The sequence below is a fragment of the Carcharodon carcharias genome, chromosome 27, assembly GCF_017639515.1.
Source record: "Carcharodon carcharias isolate sCarCar2 chromosome 27, sCarCar2.pri, whole genome shotgun sequence".
Classification (NCBI taxonomy): Eukaryota; Metazoa; Chordata; class Chondrichthyes; order Lamniformes; family Lamnidae; genus Carcharodon; species Carcharodon carcharias.
Genome location: NC_054493.1, coordinates 13751539 through 13765018, shown reverse-complemented (window position 1 = coordinate 13765018; position 13480 = coordinate 13751539). Strand labels below are relative to the sequence as shown.

General features: G+C 44.0%; 1 protein-coding gene across 1 annotated transcript; it reads left to right on the top strand.

Moving 5' to 3' along the window:
* The first annotated feature begins 500 nt into the window (after window positions 1-500).
* LOC121270433 (zinc finger protein 239-like) lies at window positions 501-11704 on the top strand. The gene is made up of 2 exons (XM_041175766.1): window positions 501-530; window positions 9728-11704. The coding sequence occupies exons 1-2, from the start codon at window positions 507-509 to the stop codon at window positions 10427-10429; spliced, it is 726 nt and encodes a 241-aa protein (XP_041031700.1). The 5' UTR covers window positions 501-506; the 3' UTR covers window positions 10430-11704.
* Window positions 11705-13480: the final 1776 nt, after the last annotated feature.

Here is a 13480-nt window from a genome sequence, read left to right as displayed (position 1 = left end):
GTCCACTCCCATTGCGTGTGTTGTGGGAACTCATGAAACTCTCCAGGTTGAAGCCGGAACTGCAGATACGCTGGAACTAAACAGTTCCAGACATGGAAGGAGCGTTAAACAGCTTGTGAATTCTTCCACTAATTCACACTGTTCTCCAAGGGGTGAATTCAAAGAGAAGTAATCGCTACACTGTGTAATTTCCTGAAATAATCCCTGCTATTTGTCCTGAATGAATCAATTTCACTAACAAATGATGAAATGTTTGCTCCACACCCACAGGGTTTCATCTGTTTCAAGCCACAAACAGAAAGGTCCAGCCTTCTCCTGGAGTTTGAGACAGATCAGCTTTCAAGATGCAGACTTTCAGCCAATGAGGGACATTCACGCTCAGCCCCGCCCCTCATTCACTCCGATTGGTTGGAGGACTAGCCGTTCGCCCTTGGTTCTCCTCCTGCCCCCTCTTCCTATTGGTCCGGAGCTGCCGTCAATCACACCACGAGCATTGTGATCTGAGCATGCGCGGGCCATCGCGGCAGACGGTAAGAGAGCTCGAGGCAGCGGGTTTAAAATGCAGGTTTTACAAACACTGAGTGTGGATCCAGAGCCTTAAATAAAACCGGCAACGTTTTCTACTTAAGACGCGACTAGAAAACAGTGAATATTATTCCCGAGTCCCCGATTTCTTCCTTTTCGTTCGGGTCCGACTCTGGGGAGAGGCCGGCGAGGCCCTAGCGCATGCTCCCTGGCAGCTCGTTCAGGAAGCGTCTATAAATGGAGGAAATATTATAAAAGTTAGGGAGCGTCTCTAAAAACGGTTATTGTCAGGAACTTGTTGCAAATGAAGGAAAAATGATGACTGAACATGGAGTGCTTAAAAAGGGAGGGAATATGCTGATGAGCAGGCAATGTCTGTAAAGAATCATTGAGTCATAGAATTGTTCAACACTGTTACCTGTGGAGAACATGATGTTTGACCTTGAACCCGTGTGGTGAAGGTGCTCCCACAATGCTGTGAGATAAGCAGTTACAGGATTTTCACTTGGTGATGATGAAGGAACGGTGACATACGTCCAAATCAACAACAATGATGTGTATTTATATAGTGATAAAAACAAAAAAACTGCGGACGCTGGAAATCCAAAACAAAAACAGAATTACCTGGAAAAACTCAGCAGCTCTGGCAGCATCGGCAGAGAAGAAAAGAGTTGACGTTTCGAGTCCTCATGACCCTTCGACAGAACTTGAGTGAGTCCAAGAAAGAGTTGAAATAAAAGCTGGTTTAAGGTGTGTTGGGGGGGAGAGAGAAGTGCAGGGGGTTGGTGTGGTTGTAGGGACAAACAAGCAGTGATAGAAGCAGATCATCAAAAGATGTCACAAACAACAGAACAAAAGACATATTTTGATGATCTGCTTCTATCACTGCTTGTTTGTCCCTACAACCACACCAACCCCCTCCACTTCTCTCTCTCTATCTCTCTCTCTCTCTCTCTCTCTCTCTCTCTCTCTCTCACCCCCCCCCCCCCCCCCCCCCCCCCCCCCCCCTGCCACACACACCTTAAACCAGCTTATATTTCAATTCTTTCTTGGACTCGAACTCAAGTTCTGTCGAAGGGTCATGAGGACTCGAAACGTCAACTCTTTTCTTCTCCGCCGATGCTGCCAGACCTGCTGAGTTTTTCCAGGTAATTCTATTTTTGTTTTGGATTTCCAGCATCCGCAGTTTTTTTGTTTTTATGAACAAAAGAACACATAGGTGTTAAAGTTGGTGATATTATCTAAACGAATGTGCTAATTAAGAATGGATGGTAGGGCATTCAAGGTATAGCTCTAGTTGACTAGGCACTTTACAGCCTTCCAGACTGAATATTGAATTCAACAACTTTAGGTCTTGAGCTCCTTCCTCCATCCGCACCCCCTTTCTGTTTCCCCCTTCCTTTTGTTTTTTTCCAGTAAATTATATAGAATTTTCTTTTCCCACCTATTTCCATTATTTTAAAATATTTTTAAATCTTTTATGCTCCCCCCACCCCCACTAGAGCTATACCTTGAGTGCCCTACCATCCATTCTTAATTAGCACATTCGTTTAGATAATATCACCAACTTTAACACCTATGTGTTCTTTTGTTCTGTTGTTTGTGACATCTTTTGATGATCTGCTTCTATCACTGCTTGTTTGTCCCTACAACCACACCAACCCCCTCCACTTCTCCCTCTCTCTCTCTCTCTCTCTCTCTTCCCCCCCCACCACCACCACCACCACCACCACACACCTAAACCAACTTATATTTCAACTCTTTCTTGGACTCACTCAAGTTCTGTTGAAGGGTCATGAGGACTCGAAACGTCAACTCTTTTCTTCTCCGCCGATGCTGCCAGACCTGCTGAGTTTTTCCAGGTAATTCTGTTTTTGTTTTGTATTTATATAGTGCCTTTCATGTAATAGAACATTCCAAGGCGTTTCACTGGAGTCTTATAAAACAGCGTTTGACAATGAGCCCACATACGGAGATGTTTGGGCAAAGGTTTGGTCACAGATGTATGTTTTAAGAATTATCTTAGAGGGTACAAGACTGGAGAGATCTCAGAGACAGGGAGGGATTTGAAAGCAAGGATGAAAAATTAAAAATTTAGATGTTTCTTAAACTGAAGCCTTTGAAGATCAACAAGCACAGGCATGATGGGTGAACAAGACTTAGTATGAGTAAGCACATGGGCAACAGAGTTTTGGATGACTTCAAGATTACAGGGAGGTTTAATGTGGAAGGTCACCCGGGATTGTGTTAGGTTAGTTAAGTCTTGAGGTAACAAAGGAATGGATGAGGGTTTCAGCAGCAGATGAACTGAGACGAGGATGGAGTTGGACGATTTCAATGAGGTGGAAACGGGTGGTCTTGGTGATGATAAAGGGGAACCTGTAGAAATACTGTACTTGGATTTCCAAAAGGCATTTGATAAGGTGACAAACCAAAGGTTATTGCAGAAAATAAAAGCTCATGTTGTAGTGGGTAACATATTAGCATGGATATAAGATTGGCTGGATAGCAGAAAATAGAGAGTATGCATAAACGGGTGTTTTTCTGAATGTCAGGATGTAATGAGTGGAGTCCAGCAGGGGTCTGTGCTGGATCCTGAACATTTAACAATTTATATCAATTACTTAGATGAAGGGAGCGAAGTCATGGGAGCTAAATTTGCTGATGACACCAAGATAGGTAGGAAAGTAAGTTGTGAAGATGACATGAGAAGATTGCAGACACATTTAAATAGGTTGAGCGAGTGGGCAAAGATCTGGCAAATGGAGTATAATGTGGGAAAATGTGAAGTTGTTCACTTTGGCAGGAAGAATAAAAAGGCAGAGTGTTACTTAAATGGAGAATAACACAGAATTCTGAGGTGCAGCGGGATCAAGGTGTTCTAGTACATGAGTCACAAAAAATTAGTATGCAGGTACAGTAAGTAATTTAGAAGGCTAATGGAAGCTTTTCTTATTACGAGATGGATTGAACATAAAAGTCAGTATGTTATACGCCAGTTATACAGGGCATTGGTGAGACCACATCTCAAAAACTGTGAGCAGTTTTTGGTCTCCTTATTTAAGGAGGAATATAAATGTGTTTGAGGCGGTTCAGAGGAGGTTTACTCCATTGATACCTGCACTGAGCAGGTTGTCTTATGAGGAAAGGTTGGTCAGGCTGGCCTGTTTCCACTGGAGTTTAGAAGAGCGAGGGATGATTTGATTGAAGTATATAAGATCCTGAATCGTTTAGACAAGATGGACCAGCAAAGGATGTTTCCTCTTTTGGGTGAGTCCAGAACTTGGGGCATTGTTTGAAAATTAGGGATCACCCTTTCAGGACAGAGATGAGGAGATTTTTTTTCTCTGAGGGTTCTGCGACTCTGGAACTCTCTGCCTCAGAAGTCGGTGGTGGCAGGGTCATTAAATACTTTTGAGGTAGATAGATTCTTGTTAGGCAAGGGAATCAAAGGTTCTCTAATCAAAGTCATAATTATATTGAATGGCGAAGCAGGCTCGAGGAGCCGAATCGCCTACTTATGCTCCTATTTTGCATGTTCACATGATGCAGATATGTGGTTGGAAGGTCAGTTTGGGGTGAAACATGACACCGATGTTGTGAACAGTCTGGTTCATTCTCAGACAGTTACTAGGGGGAGGGATGGGTTCAGTGGCTATTGAATGAAGAAGGGACTGAAGACAGTGGTTTCAGTTATAGGGAAGGTGGTGGCAAAGTGGCATTGTCACAGGACTAGTAATCCAGAGACCCAGGGTAATGCTCTGGGAATCGGATTCTAATCCCACCATGACAGATGGTGGAATTAAAAGTCTAATGATGACCATGAAACCATTTTTGATTGTCATAAAAACCAATCTGGTTCACAAATGCCCTTTACGGAAGGAAATCTGCCGTCCTTACCTGGTCTGGCCTACATGTGACTCCAGAACCACAGCAATGTGGCTGACTCTGTCAAATCATTACCGGCAATTGGATAAGGAATGAAACCAGACAGACCACCTGGCATCAACCTAGGCCGGAAGCGACAATGGCAAACTCAGCCCTGTCGACCCTGGAACATCGTCCTTACTAACATCTGGTGCCAAAATTGTGAGAGCTGTCTCACAGACAAGTTAAGCAACAGCCTGACACACTCATATTTGCAGAATATAGTCCTTGTGGAGAAAAAGTCCCGTCTTCACATTGAGGATACCCTCCATCGTGTTGTATGGAAATACCAGCTTGCTAAATGGGATAGGTTTTGAACAGATCGAACAACTCAAAACTGGGCAACCATGAGACGCTGTGGGCCATCAGCAACAGCAGAATTGTACTCATCCACAATCTGTAACCTCATGCCCTGGTATATCACCCACTCTACCGTTACTATTTTCTAAATGGGGAAAGAATTCAGAAATCTGGAGTGCAATGGGACTTGGGAGTCCCAGTCCAGGAGCCTCTTAAGGTTAACTTGCAGGTTGAGTCGATAGTTAGGAAGGCAAATGCAATGTTGGCATTTATTTCGAGAGGACTAGAATATAAAAGCAGGGATGTGCTGCTGAGGCTTTATAAGGCTCTGGTCAGACCACATTTAGAATATTGTGAGCAATTTTGGGCTCCATATCTCAGGAAGGATGTGCTGGTGCTGGAGAGGGTCCAGAGGAGGTTCACGAGAATGATCCCAGGAATGAAAGGCTTAACATATGCGGAACGTTTGAGGACTCTGGGTCTATACTCAATGGAGTTTAGAAGGATGAGGGGGGATCTGATTGAATCTTACAGAATACTGAAAGGCCTGGATAGAGTGGATGTGGGGAAGATGTTTCAATTAGTAGGAGAGACTAGGACCCGAGGGCACAGCCTCAGTGTAAAGGGAAGACCTTTTAGAACAGAGATGAGGAGAAACTTCTTTAGTCAGAGAGTGGTGAATTTATGGAATTCATTGCCACAGAAGGCTGTGGAGGCCGGGTCATTGAGTGTTTTTAAGACTGAGATAGATAGGTTCTTGATTGGTATGGGGAGCAAAGGTTACGGGGAGAAGGTGGGAGAATGGGGTTGAGAAACTTATCAGCCATGATTGAATGGCGGAGCAGACTCAATGGGCCGAATGGCCTAATTTCTGCTCCAATGTCTTATGGTCTTATTACCATCAAGGGGATCAACCTTGCTTCAATCAAGTGTGTAGGTGGCATACCAGGAGCGACATGGGACATATGTAGAAATGAGGTGTCAACCTGCCGAAGCTATAACACAGGATTACTTGAGTTCCAAACAGCATAAGCAGCAAGTAATAAACAGAGCTAAGCGATTCCACAACCAATGGTTCAGATCTGTTATGGCACAGCCGATGGTAAACGCTGAGTTGTTTAAATCCGAAAGGGGAACTTGAAGCAACTGCCACAACTTATTTTGCAATTTGTTTATGTTTTGAGATGCATGCCTTGAATTCAGTAGTAATAAGGCCACCGAGTCTTATTGGTTTTTACAAAACTAGATTAAACATTTATTAATAAAAGAAATGATTAAATACATACATAGATCTACAAATTACTACTTTGATAACTTCTAAATCCCCTGGTTAATCTGACTCCCAGTTGCACTTTCATTAAGGCAACAGTAAGACACATACTTTCCTAAGTCCCAGGCAAAATAAATCTTACCCTGAACAGCATCCAGGCTTGGGCTGACAAGTGGCAAGTAACATTCGTGCCACACAAGTGTCAGGTAATGACCATCTCAAACAAGAGAGAATCTAACCATCGCCCCTTGACATTCAATGGCATTACCATCACTGAATTCCCCACTATCCTGGGGGTTAGCATTGACCAGAAACTGAAATGGACTAGCCATATAAATACTGTGGCTGCAAGAGCAGGTTGTGCGACAAGTAATTCACCTCCTGACTCCCCAAAGCCTGTCCATCATCTACAAGGCATAAGTAAGGAGTGTGATGGAATACTCTCCACTTGCCTGGATGGGTGCAGCTCCTACAACACTGAAGAAGCTGGACACCATCCAGAATAAAGCAGCCTGCTTGATTGGCAACACATCCACAAACATTCACTCCCTCCACCACTGACGCACAGTAACAGCAGTGTGTACCATCTAGTAGATGCACTGCAGGAATTCACCAAGACTACTTCAACAGCACCTTCCAAACCAATGACTTCTACCATCTAGAAGGACAAGGGCAACAGATAGATGGGAACACCACCACCTAGAAGTTCCCCTCCAAATCACTCACCAACTTGACCTGGAAATATATCACTGTTCCTTCACTGTCGCTGGGTCAAAATCCTGGAACTCCCTTCCTAACAGCACTGTGGGTGTACCTACACCACATGAACTGCAGCGGTTCAAGAAGGCAGCTCACCACCATCTTCTCATGGGCAATAAATGCTGGCCCAGCCAGTGAAGCCCGCATCCCATGAATGAATTTTTTAAAAAAAATTAAGAAGAATCCAAATGAGTTCTCTTAACTTCAGCCCCTGAAGGCAGCAGTTTGAGGCAGAGGTGTTGAAGGTTTTTCACACTCATTGAACCTTAGACTGCTTTCCCTTACACGCAACCTTCATTCCTTTATACATTTCTTCCCCTTTGAATGCAAATTCCCATTGCTTCACTATGTCATTGGGCTTTATGTTTCTGATAAAATCTCTCATACCACTAAGTTTTACCAGTAGTCTTTGGGAAAAATAAACACACACTTTCTAAACTTCACCTGGCTAGGTGTCACATTTCACTCCGTCTTTTGAAAACAATCTAGCCTGGTTTATTCAAAAATTCAAATATTCCCTTGACACCTATGTTTCTAAAGTTCACTGTGTTTACCAAATTAATCTTTCAAACCTAACTTCTTTTTTTACATAAAAGCATCCAGACCAGTTGCCTCTAATTCAATTAAGTCTCACACACATATAGACACATAGACACATCCCACTGTTACTCTATTTTACAATAACATTTTAATAATTATATCTTCCTGACAGATCTAAGCTCTGCAGTCCTGCCATATCCAGTCGTGAATGGTGGTGGGCAATTAAACAAGTCACTGGAGGAGGAGGCTCCACAAATATCCCACCCTCAATGATGGGAGAACCCAGCACATCAATGCTAAAGATATGGCTGAAGAATTTGCAACAATTTTCAGCCAGAAGTGCTGAGTGGATGATCCAGCTCAGCCTCTTCCTGAGGTCCCCAGCATCACAGATGCCAGTCTTCAACCAATTCAATTCACTCCAGGTGATATCAAGAAATGGCTGAGGGCAGTGGATATTGCAAAGGCTATGGGCCCTGACAACATTCCGGCACTAGCACTGAAGACTTGTGCTCCAGAACTTGCCATTCGCCTAGCCTGCTCCAGAACTTGCCATTCCCCTAGCCAAGCTGTTCCAGTATAGCTACAATACTGGTATCTATCTGGCTATGTGGAAAATTGCCCAGGTTTTTCCTGCACACAAAAAGGAAAAGTCCAACCCAGCCAATTGCAGACTCAGCAGTCTAGGAAAGTGATGGAAAGGGTCATCAATAGTGCTATCAAGCAGCACTTGCTTAACAATAACGTGCTCAATGACGCACAGTTTGTGTTTTGCCAGGGCCACTCAGCTCCTCACTCCATTACAGCCTTTGTTCATACGTGAACAAAAGAGCTGAACTCAAGGTCAGGTGAGAGTGACTGCCCTTAACATCAAGGCAGCATTTGACTGACTGTGGCATCAAGGAGCCCTAGCAAAACGAGTCAAAGGGAATCGGGGGAAAAACTCTTTACTGTTTGGAGTTATACCTAGCACAAAGGTAGATGGTTGTGGTTGTTGGAGGTCACTCATCTCAGCTGCAGGAGTTCCTCAGGGTAGTATCTTGGTCTCAAACATCTTTAGCTGCTTCATCACTGACCTTCCTTCCATCATAAAGTCAGAAGTGGGGATGTTCACTGATAATTGCACAATGTCAGCAGCATTCATGATTCCTCAGATACCGAAGCAGTCCATGAACAAATGCAGTAAGATCTGAACAATATCCAGGCTTGGGCTGACAAGTGGTAAGTAACATTCGCGCCACACAAGTGCCAGGCATCTCCCTTTTACATTCAGTGGCATTACCATTGCTGAATCCCCCACTATCAACATTCTAGGGGTCACCAGTGACCAGAAACTGAACTGGACTAGCCATATAAATACTGTGGCTACAAGAGCAGGTCAGAGGCTAGGAATGCTGCAGCAAATAACTCACCTCCTGACTCTCCAAAGCCTGCCCACCATCTACAAGGCACAAGTCAGGTTCTTGATGGAATAATTTCCCATTGTCTGGATGAGTGTAGCTCCAACAACATTCAAGAAGTTCGACACCATCCAGGACAAAGCAGTCACTTGATTGGCACCCCATCCACAAACATTCCACCACCGACGCACGGTGCACCATCGACAAGATGCACTGCTGGAACTCACCAAGGGTTCTTCGGCAGCATCTTTCAAATCTAGAAGGACAAGGGCAGCAGACACATGGGAACACCACTACCTGGAAGTTCCCCTCCAAGCCACTTACCATCCTGACTTAGAAAAATATTGCTGTTCTTTCAATATTGCTGGGTCAAAATCCTAGAACTCCCTCCTTAATAGCATTGTGGGTGTACCTGCACCACATGGACTGCAGTGGTTCAAGAAGATAGCTCACCACCAACTTCTCCAGGGCAATTGGGGATGGTCAATAAATGTTGGCCGAGCCAAATATGGTCACATCCCATGCACGAATTAAAAAGGTTTCCTCCGTATTTATGTGAAAGACATTTCTGTTCATCCAGTACTGGATGTCAGACGAGTCAGGATGGTGTGTGACTTGGAGGTGATGGTATTCACAAGCACCTATCATCTGGTCCTTCTATATGGTTGAAGTTGAGGGTTTAGGAGATTCTGTCACAGTTTTGATCAAGCTGTAAACATGTAAAATCCCACTCCTTCATCCCCTCTCCCACGTCTCTCTCTCTCTCTCTCTCTCCTCACCAAGTGTTCAGACTCTTGTGTACAGCTAGACTCAGACTGGGTGGTAGGTTCCTAGCACACTAGTGAACCAGTTGGATGATTGTGACAATCTGGTAGTTTTCATGGTCACTTTTTCCTCCTGCCAGTTCCACACATTACCAGATTCATTCAGCTCAATTTTACAACCTGCCTTTGTGTGTTTGTGGGTTCTCTCATCCCTTTTTATCTGTTTTAAATCAATTTCACAGGATATTAGAAGTGGAGGATTTGCAGTCAGGAAATTCAAACAAATCTCACATCAGGATCTGACAGAGTTGCTCAATTTATTGAAACCTGAGTATCATCAGAATTTGAACATGGAAGAAAAAAGCACCGTTCACAGTGGAGAGAAACCGTACACGTGTTCTGTGTGTGGGCAAGGCTTCAGGCAATCATCTAGCCTGTCAAGACACAAGCACAGTCACAATTGGAAGAAGCTATGGAAATGTGGAGACTGTGGAAAGGGATTCACTCAGTCATCCTACCTGCTGATACACCAGCGAGTTCACACTGGGGAGAGACCATTCACCTGCTCTGAGTGTGGAAAGGGATTCACTCGGTCATCCACCCTGCTGACACACCGGAAGGTTCATACAGGGGAGAGGCCATTCACCTGCTCTAACTGTGGGAAGGGATTTCCTGAGTCATCTCATCTGCTGACACACCAGCGAATTCACACTGGGGAGAAACCATTCACCTGCTCCAAGTGTGGGAAGGGATTCACTCAGTCATCCCACCTGCAGAGACACCAGCGAGTTCACACTGGGAAGAGGCCATTCACCTGCTCTGACTGTGGGAAGGGATTTTCTGAGTCATCTCACCTGCTGACGCACCAGCAAATTCACACTGGGAGAGGCCATTCACCTGCTCTGACTGTGGGAAGGAATTCACTCTGTCATCCAACCTGCTGAGACACCAGCGAGTTCACACTGGAAAGAGGCCTTTCACCTGATCCGAGTCTGGGAAGGGATTCACCCAGTCATCTGACTTGCTGACACACCAGTGAGCTCATGAGTAAGTACTGTGATTTTATTTTGCTGTTAACCACATCCAGGACTGAACCATGTTCACTGGGATCATTTTTCTTCTTCTTCAAAGGAAGATGGTTGTGGTTGTTGGAAGTCAATCATCTCAGTCCCAGGACATCACTGCAGGAGTTCCTCAGGATAGTGTCTTCGGCCTAACCATCTTCAGCTGCTTCATAAAGTCAGAAATGGGGATGTTCAGCCATCACTCATGGCACCTTGGATATTAAAGCAGTCTGTGTCCATATGCATCAATACCTGGACAACATTCAGGCTTGGACTGACAAGTAGTAAGTTACTTTCACTTCACACTAGTGCCAGGCAATGACTATCGCCCCTTGATATTCAATGGCATTACCATCACTGAAACCCCCACTATAGCATGGCAACAAGAACAGGTTGAGACAAGGATTTCTGTGGCGTGTTTCTCACCTCCTGTCTCCTGTAATGAAACCATAATAATTTTCATAATATTATAGTGGTCTATTGTAAAGTAGGTTTGTGGATGTGAATGTACATTTTTCTGTCTGCGATATTTAATGAGAGTCACATCGACTGCAGGGTTGAAATTATCAAAATAAGTTAGATGTACAAACTATTATAAATGCAAATGAGTAAGCATGGACAAGGCTTTGCATATAAGGTGCAAAGGAAATTTGAATTTTTAGATAAGCGAAGGAGTTGTTGGGTTTCAAAGGGATGACAGGATGTTTACAACCAGCAAGATAAGCAAGGCCAAGCAGTGTGTTTATTTTTCCCAAAGGTACTGACCATATTGGCAATATGAAAGATTTTTATTTTGTGAGGAAGGTAAATTTCCAAAGACATACAGAACAATGGAATTTTCAGATTAAAGAGAGAGAAACAAATATATAGAGGAATGAAAGGCTTTGTTGTGGAGCCATGTAAGATCTAAGAGGAGTGTGTGAAACAGCCTTAGAGAAGCCCCCAGACATTTTTGCAGAAGTCTGCTGTGTCCAGTAACTAAAACTGGAGAAAAGCTTTTGGAATTCCACTGTCGAGTGGGTGCTGTGGTAAACTTGCTAGCTTGCTATTTTAACTTAAAATCTGTTTGGTCTCTTAGGAGGTGTGTAGTTGGGAATCAGGTTAATTAGTAATTTTGGGATTTGTTATTGTATTAAGTAACTGTAATCTTATGTATGTGCTTGAAATCTTTTTTTCATTAATAAATGTTTCAATTTAGTTTATAAAGTCTCTAAAGGTTTTAGTGCACACATTACTTCTGATCAGTGCTCAAATCTTGAAATAAATAGAAATTGCAAAACCCTTGTGATAGCATGGATAAGTTTCCCTTGTGGATTTGGTCCACCTGGCACACATCACCTGCCACGTCATAATACTTCCCAAAGCCTCCCCATCATCTACAAGGCACAAGTCAGGAGTGTGATGAAATACTCGCTACTTGCTTGGATGGGTGCAGCTTCATAACACGCAAGAAGCTCAACAACATCCGGCACAGAGCAGCGAGCTTGATTAGTGCCCCGACCACTACATTAAACATTCATCCCTCTACAACCGATCCATAGTGACATCATGTACAACATACACTACAGCAACTCACCAAGGCCTTTGACAGCTCCTTCCAAACCTGCAACATCTACCACTTAGAAGGACAAGGGCAGTAGGCACATGGGAACACCACCACCTGAAATTTCCCCTCCAAGCCACTCACCATCCTGACTTGGAAATATATCACCATTCGTTCACTGTCGCTGTCAAAATGCTGAACTTCCTCCCTAACAGCACTGTCGGTATACCCACACTACATGGGCTGCTGTGGTTCAAGAAGGCAGCTCACCATTGCCTTCTCAAGGGCAATTAAGGATGGGCAGTAAATGCTGGTCTAGCCAGTGGCGTCCACATCCCATGAAAGAAGAAAAAAATGTTGTCCTCATTGTCTGCCACCGCTGCCGTCACGATGATAACGGCCACACTGATTCCTGATCTTATCCTTTGTCACTCCACACGTCCACTTCAGCATCTGTATCTCATGAGTATTCAGTTGCTGTTCCTCTTGATGTTGTCCAAGTTTCTGCTCTACTTAACAAGACCGGTCCTGTAGATTCTTTTCAACTTCAGTGACACTTTTCTATCACAGCACACTGAGCCGCACTTCTTCCAATTACTCCAATCTGAGCTAATCTGTTTCTTAATTTCTATACTTCCACTCTTTGCCACCACTGACCTCAGGTACTTGAGACTACTCACATTCTCCAAGTCTTCGCCCATAACCTTTACACCTTCACTCTGATTCTCTTCCCTAGACTCAAACTGACAGTCCATAAATTGGTTCTTTGGTTCACTAATGTCCTTTAGGGAAGGTAAATCTGCCATCATTAGCCAGTCTAGCCTACATGTGACTCCAGTCCCACAGCAATGTGGTTGACTCTTAACTGCCCCCTGCAATGGATGAGGAAACCGTCAATGGCAATTAGGAATAGACATCAATTGCTGGTCTTGTCAGTGACTCCCACATCCCATGAAAGAATAAATTTTTAAAAACCCAATCTTCATACCCGTGTCTTCCAGTGTTTTTCCACAGATACTCAGTCATGTTCCCATCAAACCCACCACACAGCTGTGTCATCTGCAAATATCATTGACCATGGCAGTTCCTGTCACATTTGCTCAGTTCAAACATCTGTGACCATCAGGAAGAGGAAAGGGTTCAGTGTTGATCCTTGGTACAATCCAACTTTGATCTTGAAGCTCTCAGTCTCTCCCACACAGCTTCTTACTCTTGTCTGGAACTCCTTGGACGTGTCCTGTATTGGTCATACATACTTCCCAGCGACTCCACGAATTCTAACACATCTCCAGTTTCCCTCCCTGGGCACCTGGTCATAAGCCTTCTCGAGATCAATAAATACAATCTTCATGATTCATTGAACTCCCCAACGTTTCTTTATCACTTGT